This window comes from Ahaetulla prasina, chromosome 4, assembly GCF_028640845.1.
Source record: "Ahaetulla prasina isolate Xishuangbanna chromosome 4, ASM2864084v1, whole genome shotgun sequence".
Taxonomy (NCBI): domain Eukaryota; kingdom Metazoa; phylum Chordata; class Lepidosauria; order Squamata; family Colubridae; genus Ahaetulla; species Ahaetulla prasina.
In genome coordinates this window covers 27,996,038-28,023,005 of record NC_080542.1, presented here as the reverse complement: position 1 = coordinate 28,023,005, position 26,968 = coordinate 27,996,038, and the positions used below count along the sequence as shown (strand labels likewise).

The 26,968-nt window shown below is 40.8% G+C and overlaps 1 protein-coding gene across 7 annotated transcripts; it reads left to right on the top strand.

Moving 5' to 3' along the window:
- The first annotated feature begins 397 nt into the window (after positions 1-397).
- Positions 398-26,968, top strand: LOC131197198 (zinc finger and SCAN domain-containing protein 2-like). 7 transcript variants are annotated; one of them, XM_058180953.1, is made up of 6 exons: positions 413-616; positions 3,765-5,022; positions 13,499-13,625; positions 15,723-15,791; positions 19,218-20,390; positions 23,787-26,968. In XM_058180953.1, the coding sequence occupies exons 2-6, from the start codon at positions 3,934-3,936 to the stop codon at positions 23,801-23,803; spliced, it is 2,475 nt and encodes an 824-aa protein (XP_058036936.1). In that variant the 5' UTR covers positions 413-616; positions 3,765-3,933; the 3' UTR covers positions 23,804-26,968. The 7 variants fall into 7 exon arrangements, with proteins under 7 accessions (XP_058036931.1, XP_058036936.1, XP_058036933.1 ...); XM_058180948.1 differs by lacking the exon at positions 23,787-26,968 and having other exon boundaries at positions 398-539; positions 19,218-21,300; XM_058180950.1 differs by lacking the exon at positions 23,787-26,968 and having other exon boundaries at positions 414-616; positions 19,221-21,300.

The following is a 26,968-nucleotide window of genomic DNA, read 5'->3' as shown; positions in this document are numbered from 1 at the left end:
AAAATGAAAAGGCATGGTTTGAATGTAATCTCAAAAGGAAATAAAATACGAGGCAGGACATCTGAGAATAGTGTATCTATCCCGCAATAGTGGTTTTTTTTTTTAACCATGGTCAAACTATCATGGTATTATGGCTGTCATTACTATTTCTACTACTTTTACGGTTATTCCGTTATCAAGGCAGGTGTCCGGAGACAAAGTCATTTTTCCAAAAATCTTCCCCTTCAAACTTTAAACTAGGATCTGAAACCAACGATGATGATGATTATTATTATTATTATTTTAAATCCGATCCTGATGGGGGTGTGGGGGAGACGCAAGAGAGGGTCGCGCTAAAATCTCTGGACGGAGAAAGGGTTAATAGCCTGGCACTCACGTGGGAAAGAAGGAAGAGGAGGAGGAGGAGGCGCCTTCCTGCTCCGCCTTTAGGGTGGTGAAAAAGGTTTGGGGTTTAAAACCCCCTCCCCCCCCACCACTCTCCAGCTTAAGCAGCCGCATCTGGTGCAACGGGGTAGGAGGGAAGACCAGCTCTCCCAAGGGTGAGTTACAGGACAGAGGCGGGCCTTCCCTTCTTTTAAAGACACGTGCGAGAAGCAGAGGCGGCGGCGGCGGCAAGGTAAAGGGTTTAGGTGGGGAGGACGCTCCTTTTACCATTATTCAAGGTGGGCATAATATCAAAAGGTCGGGAAGGGGTGGCTGGGAGAAAGCTTAGCCATCTCTTTGCCCCTCCCACCCCCAACCACATCAAAGAGGCAAAATGGCTGCATTCCCCTTGTCTTGGTGTCATATGGGGGGAACGGATGAGCTGGAAGCGCCCCGAGAGGCTTTGCTCCGTGGGGCGTAGGGCAGTCGAAAGCCCCGCTTGGCAGGAGAAAGGTAGGCGTAGCAGGGAGGAAAGTGAGGGCGCGCGGGTTGGGGAATGAATGGCTGAAGGTCCGTTCCGTGCGGGGTGCGTGTCTCTTGCAAAGGGGCTGGGGCCCCCGAACGGGGTTTGGAGTCGGAGAAACCCTTTGCGGCTGATGGAGGCTGATACTTAGGAAGAAGGGAGGGCTGGGTAGAAAATGTTCTCCTGGAAAGCGGGTGACAGGAAGTGGAGGTGCAGTGAGCGAAGTTGGAAGGGGAAAGTTAGGGGCAGCTATGCTTTGGGGGAGAACAGGAAGAGGAGTTTGCAAACCGTAAAATGGAGGAAGGGTATCCCGGCGTCTGAAGTGGGGAAGAAAAGAGGAGGATTCGCTTTATGGAAGTTCTCCCTTTCAACAATGATGTGATGTTATAAGCCCCGAACCCCGTTCGGGATAAAGTGACATGGCTTGCTCGTTTAGAAATAACTGTAAATGACCTGCCTGCTTCTTCAACCTGTGACTTCCGTAATGAACCAGTCAGAGCCTCCATTCTCCGTTATTAAAAAGATGGTGTGGCTTTTAATTCCTTATGAGTTGCTGTTATAGCAGGTACATAAAAAAAATAATCCACAATTGATGAGGTTGGAAATTGGTGAGCATGCCTTATCCTCTGCTCCCTATCTTCTCTCTAGGTGATTTTATGGATCTTTTAGAAGGGGCATTTGTGAGCCAGATATTTCTCTGGGTATTGTTTGGAAAATGAGGGGTAGAATTTTGAATTTTTCAGATATAGATCATGTGAAAAACTCCTTTGCCTCAGAAGTCTATGATTGAGTTGGTAAAAATAAATCAATGAAAATAATCCATTTGATATTTTTGCTTGTTTGTCAAAATCCCAAACAGAGATTGCATCCAGTAAATTAGAATCAGTAAACCAATTCTGACAATTGTTGATTCTGAAAAAAATAACCTTTCCATGTACAATACATCTAAATGTAAATCTAAATATGAATAGGCAAAAAGTGTCCCTGCTGTTACTTGTTTTCATAATAGGTTTTGTATAGAATAGTAGCTTTATATTGTTTGATTATTTGCATTTTTTTGAAAGAAGGGGCTTTTTTTCTTTTAGATTAAATGTCTCAATGATTACTTTGAGCACTATAAAAATTACTTTGATATGATGTCTCAGCTGGGAACATGTAGAGCTCTGGTCCAGATTTTCTTTTCAAATTCTTATTCATTGATATTGACTGAGTAACTTTAATGGAAAAGCCAGTTTTAAATCATACTTACAATGTGACGAGCAATTGGGAAGAAGAATATGCAAGTTTTGAAATAAAAAATTAGGGAATTTTTTCAGATTTTACTCATTACTACTGTAGTTGAAAATGAAGATAGCTTCAAATTTATTGTTTTTTATTATTTTATTTTATTTTATTTATTTATTTATTTATATTTATTTTATTTTATTTATTGTTTGGGAGGGAATCCTTTAGAATTTGATACATTGAACAATTGTTTTCCTGCATATTGTTGTCACTTATAACTGTGAAGTGACACAGTGAAATCAGCTCAAGTGTAGAGAAACTAAACATAAATAATTTTCTGTGGTCTTGATCCTGAAGTGGCACCATATGCCACTGGTGACATCTTTATGATAATTTTTAAATGGAATTGCAAGTCTATTTTGCCCTGTTTTGGAAATTAGAAAACTTGAGAGAAAATTCCTGACCTTTTCTGCTGGTTAACAATGAATAGTTTAAAATTATCCTGGCAGCTGTGCCATTTTGTTTTACTTTATAGATTTGGTAAACTATTCATTTTATCAGCACCTGTTTGGTGGAGTGCAAGCAAACAGACTTGAATTGCCATAAAAGAAGATAACTGTTGTGGAAAAGGTTTGCTATTTTCTGGGGAGATGGAGCAATGTTATATGAGCTCTATGATTTCAAAAATGAGGTGAATATAATATATTAGGTGATTTTGCAACCAGAACATTTAATCGAGAAACACTGTCATATTAGAGAAAGGTTATAGTTCCAAGCTGTGGCTTCCAGCATGGTGAAAGATGAGTGAAGAGACAACCTTCCTGTCGTGATCTATTTATTAGATTTTTATCCCAACTTTTTTACTTTATAAGTAACTCAAGGTGGCAAACATACCTAATACTCCTTCCTCCTCCTATTTTCACCAGAAAATAGGTGAGGTGAGTTGGACTGAAAGTGTTTTAACCAAAATTACCAAGTTGACTTTCAAACCTACGCTGGGACTAGAATTCACCAACTCCTGGTTTCTAGTCCAGTATCTTAATCATACCTCCAGATTCTGAAGTGGTAGAATCCACAAAGAGTTATTCTGAATGTGTAGATTCAGGGAGAGAACTGCATGGATGAAACCATCATCATCTGCTCTTTCTCCCCCTCCCCTTTCCAAAAATAGATTGGGCACAGAATAATCACTGTAGTATTCTTTCCCTATTGCCTTTGTGAAGGAGTTGTTAAGGGAGGTTTTTCTTTGACATTGACTCATCTTAAACTTTTCCAGTCTTTAATTTGCTCTGTGTTTTTTTAGGCAACAGAAGCTTTCTGATTGATAACTGCCCCTATGAATGAAAAAAGGTTTAAATGGTTGAAGCATGATTGAATTATAATTGCAATATATGAAACCAAAGGGTAACTGTTCTGCTCTTAAAAGTGAAGTCTTTTTTGTAATTTTTTTACATTTCAGGGTAATTTTTTTCTTAAAATAGTTTCTACCATGGGAAACATATGCATCATCCTAAGCTAAATCAAAGCAAGCCATACAAAAAACGCTTTTCCTCAGAAATACCTTTCTTCTTTCTTATTTATTACATAAATATGAATTTGATTAATCTCATGTTGTTGACTGCACAGGTAATTGCTTACTTTTTTGTCTTTTTAGGAAGAAAGTACTCATATAAACACATTTGGAAAAGCCAAATCCTCTTGATGTATGGCGGAATCCTGTGACAGAGCAGTTTCCTTGACAACAGTCTCTGCCTCCTGGAAATTGTTGGTAAACTTTGGCCTAAGCTTGTGGTCAAAATTTGAGGAAGAAGACTCTTCCCACCATGTTTGCCTGTGAGACTTGGGGTATCACTGGCCAGACCTCAGTCTACAATTGGGATAAGTCTGTCTATCTCTTAGAAGACAAAATGGAGTCCATACAGGGTTCAGGGGAGCTGGATGTCCATTTTAAGGTGCTGCTTGAGCAGGAGATGTATCCAGAGATCACAATTGAGGAGGAAGAAGAAGAGCCTGAGGAAGTAGAAGTAGATGCTGAAGGGGAGGCAGATGAAGAGGAAGAAGAGGAAGAGATGGGAGATGAGGAGGAAGAAGAGGAAGAAGAAGAAGAGGAAGAGGAAGAAGAGGAGGGAGGAGGGGAGGATGAAGAGGAGGATGAAGAGGGGGAGGAGGCACGTCCACAAGGTCCTCAGCAAGAGGCAGTGGGAGCAGTTGATGGAGATAGCTCCCTGTTTGTGGTGTGTACTGGAACAGTTGAAGAGCTGCTAGGCTTAGAGGCATCACTAATTGCTGAATCAGTGCAGCTAGAGGTAGCACAACCTCAGCGCTGGGAGGTCCAGTGGGAAGAAGTGTCCCAAATTTCACAGCCTTTCCTCCCTGAAATTATAGAATCACCATTAATATCCCCAGAAGCAGCCGCCTCCAATATCAATCAGGTAGTGGAAGTCACTGCAGTAGAGGTAGAACCAGAGGCCTTCCCAACCACTTTGGAGCAACTAGGGAATACTTCATCCTCATGGGGAGCATCTTTCATTGAAGAGAGCCACCGGGAACTTCAACGCTCCCCAGCTAGTGCAGATAGAGGGAGCAAAGCACGGACACCTATAACTGGAGGAGGCAGCTTCAGCCTGGAGACTGCCCGCCAGCGCTTCCGGCAGTTCTGTTACCAGGATGCTGAGGGTCCACGAAAGGCATGTGGCCAACTCTGGGAGCTTTGCAATCATTGGCTGAAGCCAAAGAACCGTACTAAGGAACAGATTCTTGACGTCCTAATCTTGGAGCAGTTCCTGGCTGTTCTCCCTCCTGGAATCCGAAGTCGGGTATGGGAATGTAGCCCGGAGACTTGCGCACGGGCAGTGGCCCTAGCGGAGGACTTCCTAGCCAAGCAGAATGAAGCAGAAATACTAGAGGACGAGGTAAGATGGTTCAGTCCTCCTTCTTTTCCTCACATATATTCTTAAGATTCATTGTTGGGCTATATCCATGATGGCAAACCTATGGCACCCATGCCAGAGGTGGCATGCGGAGCCTTCTGCTGACATGTGCGCCGTCACCCTAGGTCAGATCTCTGTGGCGTTTCTTTGTGAGGTTCTGTTTCCCTGCAAACAACGAAAAAGAGGCTCACAAAAGAAAAAGATCTTACCTCTTGCTGCGCTGCAGGTGTTGGGATGCCCCGCCTCCCACCAGCCAGCTGGTCTTCAGGTCTCTGTTGCGCATGCACATGCATGTCTGCACATGCGCATGTCCACATGTGTGTGCATGCTCACTTTTCAGTTTGAGCATGCCCGCGCAGTTTGGGCACTCGGTATCTAATAGGTTCTCCATCACTAGGCTATGTTATTTGGGTGGAAGACTTTGGGATAGGCAAGTGCCTGAGACAGAATAGCTGCAGCAGCTATGGGAAGTAAAGCTATGGGTGGGGAGTTAAAATGGCGGTATAAAAATCTAAATAATAAATAAATAAAATAAATAAATAAAATGTTCACACGTGGCTGGTGGCAATTGCACAATTATTATTCATGAAGATTTCATGATACTATCTTCCAACTATTTTTCAAAGCATACAAATCTCAATGACTGCCCCATGAAACATCACAGCAATAAAATGAAGCACCCATAAAATTGAAGAAATATAATTCATTCATTCTATTTCTAGTAGGTAGACTGAGGAGGTCCCAGCAGGTTTATGGCTGCTCCAAATTAGCAAGGTGAATGCCATTTTTAAATATTTCCTCCTATAGCTGTGATGGTGAACCTACTGCACGTCTGCCAGAGATGGCACGCAGAGCCCTGTCTGCTGGCATGCGTGTGCCGTCACCTAAGTCAGAGCTCTGTGGCATTTCTTTGGTGAGCTTCTATTTCCCTACAAACGACAATACAGAAGCTCATGAAACAAAAAGATCTTCTTGCTGCACTGCCGGTGTTGGGATGCCCCGCCTCCCGCCAGCCATCTGGTCTTCGGGTGTCTGCTGCTCATGCATGTCTGCGTATACGTGTGCATGCACACCTTTCAGTCTGGGCATGCACACATGCGTAGTTTGGGCAGCCAATGTCTAAAAGGTTCGCCATCATTGTCCTATAGAAAGCTTTAAACAACCACACCAAACCACACCTAGTACTAGAGGCTGTTGTCCTTACTTCTTCTCCCTTGGCTTGTTTTACTTGCAGATCTGTGGGGAGCACCCAAAAGTGTGATCTCTCATCTGCAATCTGAAATGTTACAATCCACTGTCTTCTTAGCATCTCTATCACACTGCAGCCTATTGGCAATGCCAGCTGTCCTTAGCCAATTGAGGCCTGCTGATTCCATATGCTCACCTCACTTCTTGCTGCTTTTAATCCATGAGCTTGGAAGGTTGGGGGAGGGGGAGGGGAAATGACAGCAGACAGTCAAGCCCCTGTGCAAAAAAATGGGGAGGAAATATGCATAGGGAAAAAAATTCTGGCAATGGCGGAATGAGCTGGAGTTTTTGATTCCTTTCAAATTGTTCCCTGATTTCCTAGAGGGATGCAAACCAGTGGTAGATTGCTATTGTCCTAAAAATGTGTTTATAGTCTTGGGTTGATCCTCAACACCATCTGAGGTTTCCAGCAGGGTGGAAACTATGACCCCACCCCAGTGCTGCTGAATTACAACTCACCATGTCTTTTCATCAGCCAGGCTGATGGGTCTGCTGATGGAGGTTCATTAGCTTTCTGTCTGTCCTTGTTCGAAAGTTTGTTAGGGACACATTGTTCCCATCTCTTAAACAGAAAGATGAGATCAATCAGAAATTCCTATCTGAATAAACTTTCTCTTGGTTGAAGCACCTGATTTTCATACTGAGGTTAAAATGACATTTCTGGAACAATTTAGCCCTTTAGAACTTTGCCCTAACCTACAAATGTGTATTGATTGCAAGCCTGGATTTAAAATGACTCATGGGTGCTTCAGCCTCCACTGCAGCAAAATTGAAAACTGAATTTTGAACTAGAAATGTTTGCCAGTTGAAATAGCAGTATGACTGGATGCAGATATTGAGATAGGTTGCCAGTTTGGTTTAATAGTTAGGGCACAAAGCTAGAAACTAGGAGACCATACGTTCTAGTCCCTGGCATGAAAATTGACTAGGTGACTTTAGACCAGTCTTTGGTTATTGTGGGGAAAATACTGTGGGAGGAGGAAGGAGCATTAGGTATATTCACTACGTTGTGTTATTTTTAAAATAAGATTGGATACAAATAATGTCCTCATCCTTGAGAAGAACTAGATGGATAAAAATGCCAAATCCAGCCTAAAGATTTGGGTACTGTGCAACAAACCTTAATAATAATACTCCTTGGCATAATGGTAGACAAAACATCCAAGTATCTAGAGGACTGTAGGCTCAGCAGTTTTCAGCTATCTTACGTTGTGTCAACTCTCTGAAGTTACTATCAGAGGATTTTCTCATTACTTTTTGTTTGATCCTTTTATTTAGAGAAGTTGGATGCAAAACTTTTACCAAAAGTAACAAACCACTAAAAGTTTCCTACTGTATTGTGAAGACAAGGACACTTTGAGATATTTTGGATCTCAATTCGTCTTTAGTCAGCATGGCCAATGGCAAAAATTGTGTGAACTGTAGTCCATAAGATCCAGAAGGCAGCTGGTTGCCTACTCCTCGTCTATATAGACTAGACCAGATTGCAAATATGCTAGAGTGATCATTTCTTTCCAGCAGTGTAAAAATTATCTTTTGACTTACATTCAAGCTTGATAAATTCAGAGAAATTCCAAATTTTCAGAGTTTGATTTTCAATATACATCAAACTTAGAGTTATTTTTTTCCTAGAAGCCAATATTATTGTTCTGAAGAAGGTTCAGCTTCCTAGGAAAAGTGCCCTATTATTTGACATGTTCTCTGCCACTTCGATAATAGATAATAGATTGAAACGGTTCACCTGCCAGGACATCAAACAGCTCTGAATTCCTTTCTTCCCCCACAGAAGGAGAGTGCAGGAAGGGGTCAAATCAGATACACCTTACATTCTTGGATGTCCCTGCAGAGAGAGGAAAGAAAGAAGGAAGCAGAGGCTGTAGTTTTCAGAGGCAATTAGGCCTCTTCTTCAACATCTGAGCGATTATAAATAGTTGGGATGCCAAAGCTGAGGAACCTCAACTGGAATGAGTTTGGGCAAAATTCTCCCGTCTCTCATCCCAAAAAAATATGCATTTTTTTCCCCATCCTCAAGATGTTTTTAGAGATTGCCTCAAGCATCAGGGATACTGCTGGGTCTAAACCATCATACTTATAATTTTTAAGAACCAAATTGTCTTGAACCTCTTTTCATTTCTTTCTCAGCTCTTCAGATCTCTGAGCTGTCCACTAAAATCTCATAGGCTTTACAGATCTTTAAATTAAGACAATTCAATATCTTTCCCCCTGTCCCTTTATTCCCTCTTTGTCATACTGCTCTTCCTCAAAGAGGGTTGCATCAGTAAATTTCAAGAACTCTTACACAAAGGATGCTGGAAACTGTCGTCCTACAGCCTGGAAGCAAAGGGTTCTTCTGCTAAGAAGTTAAATTAGGTTTCTTCTAAGAGCTCCTTTCTGCAGAAATGTAAACTGTAATTAGAAAGTTGTTCTTGATATAAATTGTGAAATTGGAGCAGAAAGTCACAATTCATGATTTTTTTAATTGGAACTTCCTTATGGAAACCAGAAGCAGTTGAGGAAGTGTTTAAGGTAGTTTCTATACTGTACAACAATTTCAATCTGAGTGCGTTCCCCATCATCCCCAGCCTGTGTCATCTTTCCCGAATTCTAAAATCCATGCAGTTATGAAGTTTCTCTTAATTCTTGCACCATTTCTAGAAGGGAGACCTGTGGTGGCTCAGACTGCTAAGACAGTCTGTTATTAACACAGCTGCTTGCAATTACTGCAGGTTCAAGTTCCATCAGGCCCAAGGTTGACTCAGCCTTCCATCCTTTATAAGGTAGGTAAAATGAGGACCCAGATTGTTGGGGGCAATAAGTTGACTTTGTATATAATATACAAATGGATGAAGACTATTGCTAACATAGTGTAAGCCGCCCTGAGTCTTCGGAGAAGGGCAGGATATAAATGCAAATTTTAAAAAAATTCAGTCTTTATTATTTGTGGAAGCCGCAACTATATTTGACTGATTATTTTGAAATATCATTCCACTAATTGAAATTTAATTTTTGCTTTGGCCTCAGCTCCTAAAATGCCAATAAAGACAAACTTAGTGTGCCCTGGCCCTCAGTTTTGTTGTGCAGCTTTGTCTTAAAAGGATCAACAGAAAGGAATACTGTATTTTCCGGAGTATGAGACGCTCCGGACTACAAGATGCACCTACATTTTTTGGTGAAGGAAAACAAGAAAACAAAATCTGCTCCCAGCAATTTACCTCCTTGCAGCAAGAAACAGAGGCCGGCGCAGCAATAGGCAATGGCAATCCCTGCAGCCTGATATAGCTGAGAGTTGGGTGGCCGATCCAACCTACTAATTAGTACAAGTTGATTATACTATGATGAAGCTGAAAATGGGCTGTTTCTGCTTGCTGCAAGGAGGTAAATTGCTGGGAGGCAGAGGCCAAAGGGTGGGGGCCAGTGGGGCTACATTTGGTGTGTAAGATGCACCCCCTTTTAGGGGGTGGAAAAGGTGCGTTTTATACTCCGAAAATACAGTAGTTACCCAAAAGTCATAACTGCAACAGAACCAAATTGACCCTCAAATCATAAGTCTCAAAAAAAATATTTTTATTTATCGAATTTATAGTCAAAAGCTAAAAGTTTCAGGAGACTGTAGTGTTCTGAAATTTCACTTAATTTAGTAGAGCATTGCAGATTCTGTGTTGGAGGCAACAGACTCAGAAGTGCTCTTAGATATTGATAGCCAAATTGAAATTTTTTACCTGCTAGAAAACATAAAAAAGCTAGATGTCCAAAAGACTGGATGGACATACAACTGAGCAGAGCTGCATAAAGTATGATTGCTAGGAAATGATGCTGCCTTCTGAATGTCTTTTTTTCCACAGAGGTTTTAATTTTGATTTTCCTGTTTGAAAAGGGAAGTAGAAAAATCCAAATGGAAACTGATTCATGGGGTTCTCTTATTTTTGTTGTTGGCTCTTATTGGCTCCAGGTTTAGTGAAAAGGTTTAGAGCAGGGGTGTCAAACTTGCGGCCCTCAGACTGAATGAGTCATGTGATGGCCACGCCCACCCTAAGTTTAGCAAAGGGAGGAAAAGTCACAATATTTCATGTGATGACGTGGTGCCACGAATTTGACACTCCTGGTTTAGAAGTTTAGAGATAATATTAAAACAAAAAGTTAATACAACAGAAAAGCAAAAGAAAAACCATGTATTTATTTATTTATTTATTTATTTGTTCACACTTTTATACCGCCCTATCTCCCCAGGGACTCAGGGCGGTTTACAGCCATATAAAACACATATATATACAAAATAAAACACCAATTTAAAAAACTTATTACATAAGGCCGAATATTTAAAATAGGAATATAAATAATAAAACCCCATTAAAACCCGATTTAAAATTTAAAACATTTAAAAATTCTAGTCCAGTCCTGCGCAAATAAATAGATGTGTCTTAAGCTCGCGGCGGAAGGTTCGAAGGTCAGGAAGTTGGCGAAGTCCTGGGGGAAGCTCGTTCCAGAGGGTGGGGGCCCCCACAGAAAAGGCCCTTCCCCTGGGTGTCGCCAGTCGGCACTGCCTGGCCGACGGCACCCTGAGGAGTCCCTCTCTGTGAGAGCGCACGGGTCGGTGAGAGGCAATCGGTGGCAGCAGACGGTCCCGTAAGTAGCCCGGCCCTATGCCATGGAGCGCTTTGAAGATCATTACCAAAACCTTGAAGCGCACCCGGAAGGCCACAGGCAGCCAGTGCAGTCTGCGCAGGAGAGGTGTTACGTGGGAGCCACGAGGGGCTCCCTCTATCACCCGCGCAGCCGCATTCTGAACTACCTGGAGTCTCCAGGTGCTCCTCAAGGGGAGCCCCATGTAGAGAGCATTGCAGTAATCCAGACGGGATGTCACGAGAGCATGAGTGACCGTGCATAGGGCATCCCGGTCTAGAAAGGGGCGCAACTGGCGAACCAGGCGAACCTGGTAAAAAGCTCTCCTGGAGACGGCCGTCAAATGGTCTTCAAAAGACAGCCATCCATCCAGGAGGATGCCCAAGTTGCACACCCTCTCCATTGGGGCCAATGACTCGCCCCCAACAGTCAGCCGCGGCGGCAGCTGACTGTACCAGGATGCCGGCATCCACAGCCATTCCGTCTTGGAGGGATTGAGCTTGAGCCTGTTTCTCCCCATCCAGACCCGTACAGCTTCCAGACACCGGGACAGCACTTCGATAGCTTCGTTGGGGTGGTCCGGTGTGGAAAAGTACAGCTGAGTATCGTCAGCGTATGCTTTTGGTTCTCCAACTGAGAAGATTTCATGTGCCGAAACTGCACTGAATAATGTTAATTAAAAACTTTGTGATGTGTTTTGCTTGCCATCAATGAATGATAATAAAATGCAAATAAAGCACATTCTGAATAGCAACAAAAGCAGAATACTGTGAGATGGGGAGAATCTATATTACAGAAAAAACAGAATAACAGAGTTGGAAGGGACCTTGGAGGTCTTCTAGTCCAATCCACTGCTTAGGCAGGAAACCCTACACTTCAGAAAAATGGTTATCCAATCTCTTCTTAAAAACTTCCAGTGTTGGAGCATTCACAACTTCTGGAGGCAAGTTGTTCCACTGATTAATTGTTCTAACTATCAGGAAATTTCTCCTTAGTTCTAGGTTGCTTCTCTCCTTGATTAGTTTCCACCCATTGCTTCTTATCCTGCCCTCAGATGTAGAACATTACTTTTTTTTTAGAATAGAATAGAATAGAATTTTTTATTGGCCAAGTGTGATTGGACACACAAGGAATTTGTCTTGGTGCATATGCTCTCTTTCACCATTGAATTTCATTTTGTTAAGATAGCGCCCAACGCTCAAGTCTGTCAAGATCCTTCTGTATCTTGAGCCTATCTTCCGGAGTGTTGGCTATTCCTGCTAGCTTGGTGTTGTCTGCAAATTTGATGAGTTCCCCATCTATCCCCTTGTTCAAGTCATTGATGAAGATGTTGAAGAGTACTGGGTGTAAAACAGAGCCTTGGGATATCTCAGTGGATACTTCCCTCCATGTAGATTCAGTTCCATTGAGGACTACATGTAAAGTGTGGCTGATCAGCCACTTACGAATCCATCTGATGGTGATGCTGTCTAACTCACATTTTTCTATTTTATCTAGTAGTAGGTTATGGTCTACTTTATCAAATACCCTACTGAACTCCGAGTAAATTATATCGACAGCAGTCCTCTGGTCCATTCCTTTTGTCACTTTGTCAAAGAATGCAATAAGATTAGTCTGGCATGATCTGTTTTTGACAAAAGTTGGCTTTTGGTTATTACTTTGCTTGCTTCTAGGTATTTACTGATTTGTTACTTGATTATCTTTTCCAGAATCTTCCCTGGTATTGAGTTCAGGCTAATAGGTCTGTAGTTTCTTGGATCTTTTTTTCTCCCCAGTTTTTTGAAGATGGGAACTACATCAGCTCTTTTCCAGTCCTCTGACAGTTCCCCGGTGCTCCAGGATCTTTGAAAGATATAGTTCAGTGGTTCTGAGATCTCGTCTGCCAGTTCCTTCAGAACCTTGGAGTCTAATCCATCTGGTCCTGCTGATTTGAACTCATCTAGGGTAGACAGGTGCTCACTTACCATTTTCTTCCCTATTTTAACTTGTGTTCCTAATCTGTTTTTTGTAATGCTGTTTTTGATAGGTTGGACTGTTTTTTCTCTTTGTGTAAAGACAGTTGCAAAAAACAAGTTAAGTAGTTCTGCTTTCTCTGTTATTTGTCACCTTCTATTCTATCACCAGTTATGATTATGTTGATATTCCTCACTTACTTTGTACAACTGAAGCTGTCATGCATACAGTAATGCATCTTCTTTTTCTTAGAACAGCAACTTTGTGAGGTGGGTTATTTAAAAAATTCTCCCTAGTTTCCTAGAAGGTAAGTTGGTAGGCATCTTGGAGAACATCTAATCCAACTCTTGTTCAGTACAGGAATCTACTACAGCATCCTTTGCAGATGGCCAACTACTTTCTACTTAAACCCACCCAGGAATACGGAGTTTTAAAATAAGATGTAAATATTCCCCCAACCCCCTGCTGAACAACCAGGTCTGTATGGGGAATAGAGACCCTCTGGGAGAGCTGCGCCCAAAATTTTAACACCTTTTATTTTCTTTCTCAGAGAGGAAATGTTTATTTTTATTTTTGTAAGCGTGCTTAGTTTAGTAACTTTAGTTTTGTTTATTGTGCCTCTTTGATGAATCTTCAGGATTTTGACTTATTTGAGGAGGTAGTGGTGACATTTCCTAATGAAGACCAAGTCCTTTCAGATACTGAGCATGGAGATATATTCATGGAAACTGGACAGCAGGTTGATGGAGACATATGTTTGCTTGGTAAGGAACTATCAATCCACCTACTTAGTGCTTTGAATTGCTTCTCTTTCTATAAATGCATTATTATTGATGTATGCATTCCCACCATCCAAGGATTATATAAAATGGTAAATACCTAGGACCTAAAACGTATACAGTAATATAAATCTTAACAGATGACTAAGTATACTTTTAAGAATAGCTCAATTTAAGAGCCATGGTTGCGCAGTGGTTAGAGTGAAGTATTGCAGGCTACTTCTGCTGCCTGCCGGCTGCCTGCAATTCAGCAGTTCAAATCTCACCAGGCTCAAGGTTGACTCAGCCTTCCATCCTTCCAAGATTAAAATGAGGATTCAGATTGTTGGGGGCAATATGCTGAGTTTGTAAACCACTTAGAGAGGGCGGTAAAAGCATTGTGAAGCGGTATATAAGTCTTAAGTGCTATTGCTATTAGCTTCTCCACTCCAGTGTCCTCCAGATGCCATCATTCATAGCCATAGTTTTGAAGACCTGTCAAAGCAATGAGCCTTAAATTCTGTTCTTTTTCTTCTTACATGACAAAGTCATGGTCTGCTGTGATATCCTCCTCAAGTCAAGGACTATAAGGGGCGTGCATATAAGTGCACAAAAGTGCCTACCGTTCCTGTCCTATTGTTTCCTTTCATTATATATACACTTATGTGTTGTATAGTTGTTTCATGCTTATGCTTATATACTGTTGTGACAAAATTAAAAAATAAATAAATAAAAAAAGTCTCAAAGGTGCATTTTCAAAAGGCAAGTGGACTCTTTTTTTTTCTTTGAGGAAGAATACGACATTTCGCTTCTCAGCCAAGAAACTTCATCAGTTCTGGCTGGACAGTTGGGGGAGGCGGGGGTGGAGAGAGAAATGAAAGAATTAATTCTGATTGGATGTTTGGGAGGAACGGAAGGATTGTATTTCTTTGCAATAATCTGGTGGTTAGTGCTCTCTCTGAGAGCCATTGAGGCCACTTGGGGTTTGTCTGTGCCCTCAAGGTCACCTGAATCGGACTGCAAATGGATGTGGAATCTTCTTGGAACTGCTGACAGAACTGTGTTGTAGGCAGGAGATAGATGGTGTGGTATCTCACTCCCTCTGTTAAGAGAGCGCTGTTCAGTTTTAACATAGATGGTCTCTACTTTGGAAGTCCACATTCTGGATAGAGAGGACCACTGATTTGAAAGGCTAGATGTGAATTGAACAGCTCTCCCTCAACAGAGGGGAAGGAATACTACAACATCTGTCTCCTGTCCATAACGCAATCCTTTCTGCAGTCCCAAGAAGATTCCACACCCATTTACATTCTGACCATGAGGGCGCAGATAAACTCCCAAATGGCCTAAATGACTCTCAGAGAAAGTGCTAATGACCAGATGACTGCAAGGAAATATAATCCTTCTGCACGCACTCCATCCACCCTTGCCCAACATCTGTCAGAACTAATCCTTCCTCCCCTCCCCCCGCCAATCCAACCAAAACTGATGAAGCTTCTTGGATAAGAAGCGAAATGTCTTCTTCAAAGGAAAAAAACATAGTCTGGTTGCCTTTTTAAAAAAAGCATCTTCAAGACAACCATGACCTGGATGACTGAGAATATCCATAGACATCAGTTTCAAGTATAATAAACAGTTTTGTATAAACAATAGAATTATTAAAGCAGAATTGAAAGCTGGTTGGGGATTAAACTATGGTAAATGCATATCAAGACCAGGACAGGAACATACAGTGGTTATTTGTGGAGCCTATGGTTTGCACATAGCAACCATGTTACATCCCTACAACTTTCTTTTTCAATTGGGCTACGATTAAACAACATAGAGACCTTTCCCCCCCCCCCCCCATGGAACTCCAGTGAAGTGAATTTGGAACAATGTGTGTTCATTTTCCCTGGATAATGCAATCCATTCCTGTGCTGCCTTGGCATTGGATTCCAACAATCCAATCGGGGTCTTCGAAAAATACAGTCAACCAGTGATATCCGGCAGAAACCGGATATCACTTAAAAAAAGCATCTTGTGATGGTGAGTATTCTTTACAAATCTTGAGGCGTGTTTTCAAGTAAGCTTTAGGGATGGATTTTTTCCTTTCTTGCATAGGTTCTTCTGACACAGAAGCCACTTGGGATTCTTCTGCAGATGAAGCAGGAGGAGGAGAAGGAGGTTCAGGTGAGTCAAGAACTTTCCTTCTACAGCAGCATGTAGGAGGAAAATCCTGCAAGGAGGATGTGGCTTTCTACTTCAGAGTAAGGGCTCCTGACCCAACTTATTTTGAATCGCTGTGATCTTATCTCCGCCCTCCAACCCCATTCTGAGCGCAGGCTTCAGCTGGTCACCTTGGCTATAGCCATGAAAAGTCTTTACAGTTTTCTGAACTCCAAAACACGGTCTCTCATTAGTAAAAGGCATTGGTTTATGCTAATTGCCTGAAGGCTGCTGTTCTTAATGGCCCTCAAGCTCATTTAGTACTTACCGATGATCAGATTTTCTTCTGCATCTGAACGATCTTATTTTGATAATTGTATACCATACAAATAGAGTATCCTTTCTTTTTGATGCATTAGCAAGCATGGGCTTCTTCGGCATGATAATGGTAAAAACAAGAAGCTTCCAATTCTTCCATTTAAGAGGAGAAGTCTTGCGGGGGCTGACAAAATTTCAGCCAGGGAGTTGATGTTCAACTGACTCATATCTATGACGATTGCAGGGTCCCGGGGTCAGTTGATTCCCTTTTGCAACCCTCTGAGAAGCAAAATCAATGAAGAAGCTAGATTCACTTAACTACTGGGTCACTAACTTAGCAGCTACAGCAATTCACTTAACAACTGTGGCAAGAATGGCCATAAAATGGGACAAAATTCATTTAACAAATGTCTCACTTAGTAACAGAAATTTTAGGCTCAATTGTGGTTGAGGACTAGCTGTAATTCCAACTGTTGGAAATTGTTAGTGCCACTTTATAATGCCTTGGTAAGGCCACACTTGGAATATTGCATCCAGTTTTGGTCGCCACGATGTAAAAAAGATGTTGAGACTCTAGAAAGAGTGCAGAGAAGAGCAACAAAGATGATTAGGGGACTGGAGGATAAAACATATGAAGAACGGTTGCAGAAACTGGGTATGTCTAGTTTAATAAAAAGAAGGACTAGAGGAGACATGATAGCTGTGTTCCAATATCTCAGGGGTTGCCACAAAGAAGAGGGAGTCGGGCTGTTCTCCAAAGCACCTGAGGGTAGAACAAGAAGCAATGGGTGGAAACTGATCAAAAAAAGAAGCAACTTAGAACTAAGGAGAAATTTCCTGACAGTTAGAACAATTAATAAGTGGAACGACTTGCCTGCAGAATTTGTGAATGCTCCAACACTGGAAATTTTTAAGAAAATGTTGGATAACCATCTGACTGAGATGGTGTAGTGTTTCCTGCCTGGGCAGGGGGTTGGACTAGAAGGCCTCCAAGGTCCCTTCCAACTCTGTTGTTATATTATATTATAAATCTATTCCAACCATCTATGTCTAGTTTCTAAAAATTTTCCAGCGTTGCTTAATCATATTATCATCATTGTGGTAGGAGCTAGAAATATATGCTTTAATAATAGTAACAACAACAATAATAATAAAAATATGAACATAATTGAAAGATATAGAAACCAGATGTACTGTTATTTATGCTGCCTGGTTGAATTGCAACACAGGCTTGTACTTTGGGAAAAATGCCTTAAGTGTTACAAAGAGGCTATTTCGCCAATTAAAAGGCCTATATTGTTTTATTCAATTTAATAATGAATGCTAACTGTCAATTATATGGATTATTAGTTAATGCAGTCTAAGCAACAAGTGTGGTTTTTTATTCAGTGATGTTTTACTCTGGAATAAGTACATGGGACAGAGGAAAATTATAGTGTCTGAAACTAGCAAAATTTGGCTGTCTTTATAAGGAAGAGAGGAATCACTTTTTAATAAAAATCATTCAGACTGAAAATTAAATCATTTGGGGGAACTGCTTGTCTTTCTGATTATCAACTACAGGTAGTCCTTGAGTTACAACAGTTCATTTAGTGACTGTTCAATGTTACAAGGACAGTGAAAAAAGTGACTTATGACCATTTCTCACAGTTATGACCTTTGCAGCATCTCACAGTCCCTTGACCAGAATTCAGATATTTGGCAACTAGTACATATTTATGACGGCTTCAGTGTTCCTGGGGTCATGTGATCCCCTTTTGCAATCTTCTGGCAAGCAAAGTCAGTGGGGAAGCCAAATTCACTTAACTGGGTTACTAACTTAATAACTGCAGTGATTCACTTAACAGCTGTGGCAAGAAATGTCATAAAATGGGGGGAAAGTCACTAAACATCTTACTTAACAGAAATTTGGAGTTCAATTGTGGTTGTAAGTCGAGGACTACCTATACAATTCTTATCATCCCTGACCTTTGACCTAGGGAGATGGGAATTAGAATCCCAACCACAGCTAAAAAGTCACTAGTTCTTTGCTCATAGCATCTGCAAGGAGATAAGTAATAATTTGTGTGAGATAAAAGTCATCACACAAATGTCTTGACTTATGAATTTGTATCAGATGTCTTAACCCAAATATGTACTTGTGTCATTTGTGTGATGATATCAGATGTTGCATGTATGGGCATCAGACACATTTACTGTAGATGCTATTGTCCCTGCTTTGGATAAAACTTTGGATTGTACCTTTCTGTTTGCATGTTATCATATGTAAGGTATGTTATTACAATAATTAATCTAAATGGAGGCCTAAATATAGCAATGGCAATAACATTTACACTTATATACTGCCCCATAGTGCTTTACAACAGTATCTGGATGATTTACAATGTCAGCATTATTTGCACATTGCCTCCAACTATCTGAGTCCTCATTTTACCGATGATGGAAGGCTAATCAACCTTGAGCCCCATCTGAATCAAACTCAATATGGCCCAAAAGAAATAAAGTGAAGTCTTCAAGCAGAGCTTGACTCCTGGCAATTTCATGGATAAATGGCCCACCGTTGCCTTCTCCTGTGATGACTTTTGATTGCTTAATCTAGTTTACGGTTCCTATCTAAAATACTAACCTTCACCCCTCTTTAGCTTTCACAGCTAGAGCAGATGAGCCAGGTGCTGCAGTAAATCCTCTCCTATGGAAGATGAAGTCTCAAATCATCGGGATAGTTTTAGGTTGAGAAGGGCTAGCTAAGAAAAGGGCTAAGAAGGGCTAGTTCCTCTGCAGAGAGGAGGCCACTTTAGGAGGGACATTATCTGCTGTGTAAGATAAAATGGAAAGGCTCTTCCATGGAAGCGGCTTATTGGAATATGAGTGTGTATGTGTGTGATGTCTTAAAAACCAAGGAAGTATTTTGCTTCCTTAAGTTTCTCTTGTGTAGACATAATTAATTCAGTCAATTAACCTAAACTCAATTAGTAACTTGGCTGGTCATGGTTTCTCACGGGGTGTAATTAATCCATTCAGTTTTGTAAAATGAGTGTGTGTGTGTGTGTGTGTGTGTGTGTGTGTGTATTTTCAGCAAAGCTACATGATGTCTATAAACTGTTTGAATTCTCTATTATTCCCACGTCAAAGCAGGTGCCCTGACTCCCAATACAGCAGATCCCCAGATGGGATTTGGAGAAAGACACAACGGAGCAATACAGCACATGGCTCCAAAGAGGATACGGATAAGAGAGAAACGGCACCCTTGCATTGAATGTGGGAAGCGATTCCGCTGCCAATCAGAACTGGCCCTACATCAAAAAGTCCACACCCGGCCCAAATCCTATCACTGCGCTGAGTGTGGGAAACAGTTTGGTCGATCCTCACATCTCACCAGACATCAGAAAACCCACATGAGTGAGGAATGCCATGTCTGCACCGAATGTGGCAAGCGATTCCGGTGGTCCACAGAGCTAGTCATCCATCAGAGGATCCATGCTGTTGAACAGCCGCATTACACCATGAATACTGACACTTTGTGTCAGTGGCCCTCCGAGTTCAATATAACCCAGAATATTTTTACAGGTGAGAAAGCCCCTCCCACTGGTGATATACTAAAACCTCATACAGTCAAGAAGCCTCACCTCTGCCCTGAATGTGGGAAAGGGTTCCGGTGGCCCTCTGAACTCGCCACTCATCAGAAAACTCACAACAAGAACAAGCACTACCTCTGCCCTGAGTGTGGGAAAGGGTTCCAGTGGCCCTCTGAGCTGACAGCCCATCAGAGGATCCACGCAGGCAACAGTTTGCCTCCCATTGCTGATTGTGAGAACAGCAACAACCAGCCACTTCATCACCCTCCCTACCCGCGACCTGGCATGACAGAGAAACGCCATCTTTGCGGAGAATGTGGCAAGGCGTTCCGATGGCCGTCGGAACTCGCCACCCACCAGCGAATCCACTCGGGAGAAAAACGCTATTTCTGCACAGAGTGTGAGAAGGGGTTCATATGGCCTTCAGAACTGGCTGCTCACCAGCGAACCCACACTGAGAAGCAAGCTTACCAGTGCATGGAGTGTGGGAAAATATTCCATGATCTCTACGGTCTCACGAGACACCAGAAGACCCACTTGGGAACCAAGGTCTATCCTTGCACCGAGTGTGGGAAAACCTTCAGTCGGCAATCCCATCTGACTCGACATCGGATCACTCACACTGGTGAGAGACCCTATCCTTGCACCGAGTGCGGGAAACGGTTTGGACGACAGTCGCACCTCACTCGGCATCTAAGAATCCACACCGGCGAAAGACCCTATCAGTGTGGTGAGTGCGGAGTGAGGTTTAGGCGGAGACATAGCATGATGTACCATCAGCGGATCCACTTGAGAGAGTCCAATGGAGGCCTGGACATGATAAACCCTCATAACGCAGAAAGCCTTGTTGATCCTCTCCAGAATCCTATCCATGTCACAATTTGATAGGGTTGGGTGGTAGGGAAGTAATTTCAGAAGGAACATGGGATGGGTGAGTGGGACACTTTCATCACAATATTTGGAAGAGAGTATTATTTCACCAGGGTCTGTATCACAGGCAGGGTCCAAGAGGCAATGTTTCAGGATTCCATACAGCCTGGCAGAGAATGCTAACACAACAGGGCCTATGAATTGTGTAAACGCTGGAAAGGATTCTGGGACAAGATGCCCATACTGTCCTCTGACCATGAGTTGCTTTGGGCTGAAAAGCAGGGCTGCCCCCAGAAACAGATCTGGTAACTTATTGGCCAGGTTAGCCCCGTGGTCCTAATTTTAGATCTGGCTCCTGCAGAGCTTTGGTAGCGGGAAAGAAACATTTGATAACCAGATTGGGTACCCCCTTGATACTCTTAGTAAGTAGAACAGTGTTTGTTCCCTGAAACACATGGTTGTAGTGGGGTTTTGGATAGAATCTGCTTTTCTCACTTTCTTCACTACTTCTTTCGGTGGCACATATGTGGGTCAAGTCAGGATTGCTTTGATGAGAGAAATCTGTGGGGCCATCATGTTGTTCCTTGCAGGGCAGGGCACTCTTTGCTTTTACACTGTTCATATGTAGAAAGAAATCAGTAATACTTTTCCCACTCTTATGCTGTTGCAATGGGGAAAGCTGACCTTTCCCACTTTTTAAAATAATAATAATATAATAATAAAAATCTCTTATGTTCAAGAGTCTGATTGGAATGAAATCCAACAACCTATTACTTCAGTGGCAATTCTTCATTTCTACCAATCCTCCCAAGGCAAAAAAATCAGCTAACCAACCTATTTTGAAAGACAACATGGCAGGGTCTCCAAAGATACTTTCTCTGAGATACTTTCACTCTCCACAGCACTTCTGTTTTTCCTTTCCTCTTTTCTTGGGAAATCTGGGTGAAATTTCCTTCCTTCCCTGGGGGCCAAATTACTTTTTTTTTTTAAAGAAATAAGGCAGGATTTGGGCCTTCAGAGCAGTGGTTCTCAACCTTGGCAAATTTCAGGTATGTGGACTTCAACTCTCAGAATGTTAGTATGCTGGGTGGGGAATTCTGGGAATTGAAGTCCACACATCTGAAATTGACCAAGGTTGAGAAACCCTGCTTTAGAGGAAAATAAGAGCACATCCACTTTCACTATACTGCTATAGCTTTCCCCCACCTGGGACTCTGCAGATGTCTAGAATTGCATTTTGCTTTAACCTTAGCCACCACGGTCATGCTTTTGAGGCGATGTGAGTTGTAATCCAACACGTAGAAAGATAGCAGATGTAGGAAGGCTGAGCTATTATTTATTATTTTTTTGAGAGTACTTATCAGTGTTTTTTTTTTTTAAATCCAATAAGGCCTTGAATTAAAACAACATTGCTGTATAGTAGAATCACTACAAAATAACAGCTGGACCAAGCTGTTGTTTCACCATCAAATAGTATTAAAATTATCTCAGATGATGAAAGGCTCTAAAACCTACAATATTTCTAAAGTGTCATGAAGAATGACAATATCCACCCAGCCTCCTCTGGAAGGAGATCCAGAGTGATGGTTCTATGGGGGTGGGTGGGATTTTTTTGTACCTCCAATATAGCCTCTTGGTGGAGGGAATGTAATCCAGCACATAGAAAGATAGCAGATGTAGGAAGACTGCACTATTATTTATTTATTATTATTTTTTGAAAGTGTTTATCAGTGGAGGTTTGGTTTTTTTTAAATGCAGTAAGGCGTGAAATCAAACAAATTACATTGCAGTATAGTAAAATCACTACAAAATAACAGATGGACCAAGCTATTGTTTCACCATCAAATAATATTAAAATTATCTCAGATAATGAAAGGCTCTAAAACCTACAATATTTCTAAAATGTCATGAGGAATGACAATATCCACACATCCTCCTCTGGAAGGAGATCCAGAGTGATGGTTCTATGGGAAAAAATATTTTTGTACCTGCAACATAGCCTCTTGGTGGAGGGAATGTAATCCAGTACATAGAAAGATAGCAGATGTAGGAAGACTGCACTATTATTTATTTATTATTATTTTTTGAAAGTGTTTTATCAGTGGAGGTTTTTTTTTTAAATCCAATAAGGCCTTGAATTAAAACAACATTGCTGTATAGTAGAATCACTACAAAATAACAGCTGGACCAAGCTGTTGTTTCACCATCAAATAGTATTAAAATTATCTCAGATGATGAAAGGCTCTAAAACCTACAATATTTCTAAAGTGTCATGAAGAATGACAATATCCACCCAGCCTCCTCTGGAAGGAGATCCAGAGTGATGGTTCTATGGGGGTGGGTGGGATTTTTTTGTACCTCCAATATAGCCTCTTGGTGGAGGGAATGTAATCCAGCACATAGAAAGATAGCAGATGTAGGAAGACTGCACTATTATTTATTTATTATTATTTTTTGAAAGTGTTTATCAGTGGAGGTTTGGTTTTTTTTAAATGCAGTAAGGCGTGAAATCAAACAAATTACATTGCAGTATAGTAAAATCACTACAAAATAACAGATGGACCAAGCTATTGTTTCACCATCAAATAATATTAAAATTATCTCAGATAATGAAAGGCTCTAAAACCTACAATATTTCTAAAATGTCATGAGGAATGACAATATCCACACATCCTCCTCTGGAAGGAGATCCAGAGTGATGGTTCTATGGGAAAAAATATTTTTGTACCTGCAACATAGCCTCTTGGTGGAGGGAATGTAATCCAGTACATAGAAAGATAGCAGATGTAGGAAGACTGCACTATTATTTATTTATTATTATTTTTTGAAAGTGTTTTATCAGTGGAGGTTTTTTTTTTAATGCAGTAAGGCTTGAATTAAAACAAACTACATTGCAGTATAGTAAAATCACTACAAAATAACAGATGGACCAAGCTGTTGTTTCACCATCAAATAGTATTAAAATTATCTCAGATGATGAAAGGCTCTAAAACCTACAATATTTCTAAAATGTCATGAGGAATGACAATATCTACACAGCCTCCTCTGGAAGGAGATCCAGAATGATGGTTCTATGGGGGAAAAAATATCTTCTTCTTTTTTTTGGTACCTCCAACATAGCTTTTTGGTGGAGGGAATGATTGGAGATGTAAAGGGTGTTGGTTGGAAAACAGATGTTGCCTTAACCTTCTAGCTCTGCATTTCTGAAATGGTTCAGTCCTATGTTTATTTACTTAATTATATTCCACTCTTTCAGGGGGATTTACTCCCTAAAACTATTTGGACGTAAAACTAAGAAAGCGAAGTATTTGGCCTCTAGATAAGAACAAAGAAGAATATATTTTTGTGACTCTGTTCTCAAACGTGAAGGAAAACATTTGAGAAAGAATGAACAAGAACAAATGAGAAAGACTTTTGAAACTGAAATGAAAAAGGTTCTCTCAGAAGAGTTGGAGATGAAAGACCACATTTAGTGGCAGTTTTTGTTCTAAGATTTTTTTTTTCTTCTCTCTTTGTATTGGCTTTGTAATAAGGGAGGTCTCCCCACCAACTTTTTTTTTTGTTCGTCTTTGAAAGTATGGAATCCCTGAAGAATGAACATCCTTTTGGAAATAACGTCAGAATAAAGAATTTCATAAATAGAGCCTTGTGTGTGCAGTTTCTGAAGAGCTGACTAACTTCAGGCTATGGCCCTTGCAGAAAGGAACGAGATGATGGTTCATAAAAATCAAGGTTACTTTTACTCCAAGCTGCACTTTTTTGCACTTAATTCTACATTTTCTGTTGGCGCTCGTTTGGTTTGTTGAAAGAGAATTCACTTTCTTGCAGAGAAATTCTCTTCTTGGATTTAAGTGAAATTGAAATGTGTTCTTGCAGTCATTGACTGTATTTAACCTATTAAGCATTTAACCTGGTTACTGAATTAACCCATTTGGAGGGGGGGTATTGCACAATACAATAAATCCTAATCCTACCAAAAACCAACTGATCCGTAATCTATAATTCCAAATCCTTTTTTAAAAAAAATATTCCTGTTTGTTCCTGCTTAGAGGGTTATTTATGCAAGAGATTCCTTGAACTAGTACCTTGCTGAAGTCCTGCACTGAAACACCCATAATTTGTAGAAAAAGGTCACCTTTTACACCTTTCCTAGGTGCAAATTATAACATAACTTAATATTTCTGAAGGACACCAAGTTAAAAAAAAAACCTTAATATATATTACCTCATACAATTCAAAAACTATGCCATTAGATGGAGCTCAAGATTTTCAAAAGAAACTGCTTCATCCTCACAACTTTAGGCAATCATACAGTAGTTTAATATATTACTTTTTAAATTATTCCCTGCTCTTCCTTTCAACAGAGCAACTGTGACAACAGTAAGATAATAGGGAAGCTTCAGGTAAAATGCTAGAAAATATATCACGAAACATTCCATTATAGCATTAAAATGAGGCTGGATGCAAAGAGTTGTTATGGTCCATTGAGGCAACCTGTTCCTGGTGGCTAAAGGATTAAAGCCCTGCAGTTTTTATTTTCAGAAGTGATTTAATAATAATAATAATAATATTTTAATTTGTATACCGCCCTTCTCCCGAAGGACTCAGGGTGGTTTACAGCCACAATAAAATACAAAAACAACACATACAATACTAAAAACAAACATTAAAAAACTTATTCAATTTGGCCCCATTTTAAAATACAATATCAATCCTGTAAAATTAATAAAAATTTAAAACCATAAAACCAGTTAAAAATTTAAAAAAATTCAAGCCAGTCCAGCGAGACAGAATAAATAAGTTTTAAGTTAGCGGCGAAAGGTCCAGAGGTCGGGTAGTTTTCGAAGTCCAGGGGGAAGTTCGTTCCACAGGGTAGGAGCCCCCACAGAGAAGGCCCTTCCCCTGGGAGCCGCCAGTTGACATTGCTTGGCTGACGGCACCCTAAGGAGTACCTCTCTGTGAGAACGCACCGGTCGCTGGGAGATAGAAGATGGCAGTAGACGGTCCCGTAAATATCCCGGTCCTAAGCCATGGAGCCCTTTAAAGGTGGTCACTAATACCTTGAAGCGCACCCGGAAGACAACAGGCAGCCAGTGCAGTCTGCGCAGGATGGGTGTTACATGGGAGCTCCAAACTGCTCCCTCAATCACCCGCGCAGCCGCATTCTGGACTAACTGGAGCCTCCGGGTGCTCTTCAAGGGGAGCCCCATGTAGAGAGCATTGCAGTAGTCCAAGCGATTTGCTACTGACTTCTTCCTAAGGTTGAGAGTCTGAACCAAGGTCATTGATAAGATTACCACTCAAGGTTTCCAGGCTCCTGATCCAGCAATTTCATACACTACATCATACTTACTCAGACAGCGTACAGAAATCCTTAATCTAAAAAATGCTAGTCTAAAAAAATACTTTAAAATATATTTGAATTACAACAAATGAATGGGATTTGTAGCTGATTCTCTTCAAGTCTGCATTTTGATGGAATTTTCTTCTGCAGTACTTTTTATGTTACTTAAAACTTTAATCCTTTTTTCCCCACATTTACTCAGATACTGCAATTTAACAGTCAAATAATTATTAATTATTAAGGAGGCACTTAAGCCACATCAAATCTGACTTTGGCAAGCAAAAGACAAAGCAAAAATCTGTCTGGCATGGAATACTCTGTGCCTCTACAATTAGCACAGAATTCAGTTAATTGGTGATTTATATTTAGTAGCAATCATTACAGAAACATTTAACAGCTAAACATGATGCAACTTGACACCTTCAGCAAGCTTCAGGGAAATATTTTTTAAAACTTTCCCAGGAAAGATAACCAAATATAGAGGAATGTGATACAAACATATGTAGCTGAAGAGTAAAAATGTTTTCAGCAAGATAAATGTTTTGTGCAGACATCAACCTGTTGTTAATGGCAAGCATATGTAGCATGTAGCTACTTCAATTAATGAATGCAAAATTCTAAAACAAAATGTTTATGATGATTACTAACTTATCTTGAACTGGATGTTTTTCAAAGTAATAGTTTTATAGACCAAATTCTTCGATCATGGTTTACAAGTAATTGCAAGGGTTCATGAAAACTGATCTTGTCAATAGATCCTACTTTCTTCAGTCTCCACACTGAGCAGATTTTGTTGACAGATCAATGTACAATTTTTTGCCTAAGCAGCCATGAATGTTTTCTTTCCTAAAATCCTTAGAAATCTGCAAAATGACTTGGCACATCTAATTTATTGCCCAACAAGGCAAACACATCTTGGGCAATAGATAAGCACTTAATGGTTATAATGGATCCTTTTCCTAATCCCAATTATTTTTCCAAATGCCATCCTTGCTAGCATTGTATAATACAAGGGTCACCAACCTTTTGGACCTCAGGGATCACTAAATTCATAATTTTAAATCCCAAGGAGTACTAATATGATCTGCCTAATG

Excerpts from the sequence above, each read along its gene's own strand:
- LOC131197198 (XM_058180948.1), top strand. The coding sequence starts at position 3,934 with ATGTTTGCCTGTGAGACTTGGGGTATCACTGGCCAGACCTCAGTCTAC. Across the intron at positions 5,023-13,498 it reads CAGAAATACTAGAGGACGAG|GATTTTGACTTATTTGAGGA; the intron begins GTAAGATGGTTC and ends ATGAATCTTCAG. Across the intron at positions 15,792-19,217 it reads AGGAGGAGAAGGAGGTTCAG|CAGGTGCCCTGACTCCCAAT; the intron begins GTGAGTCAAGAA and ends CCCACGTCAAAG.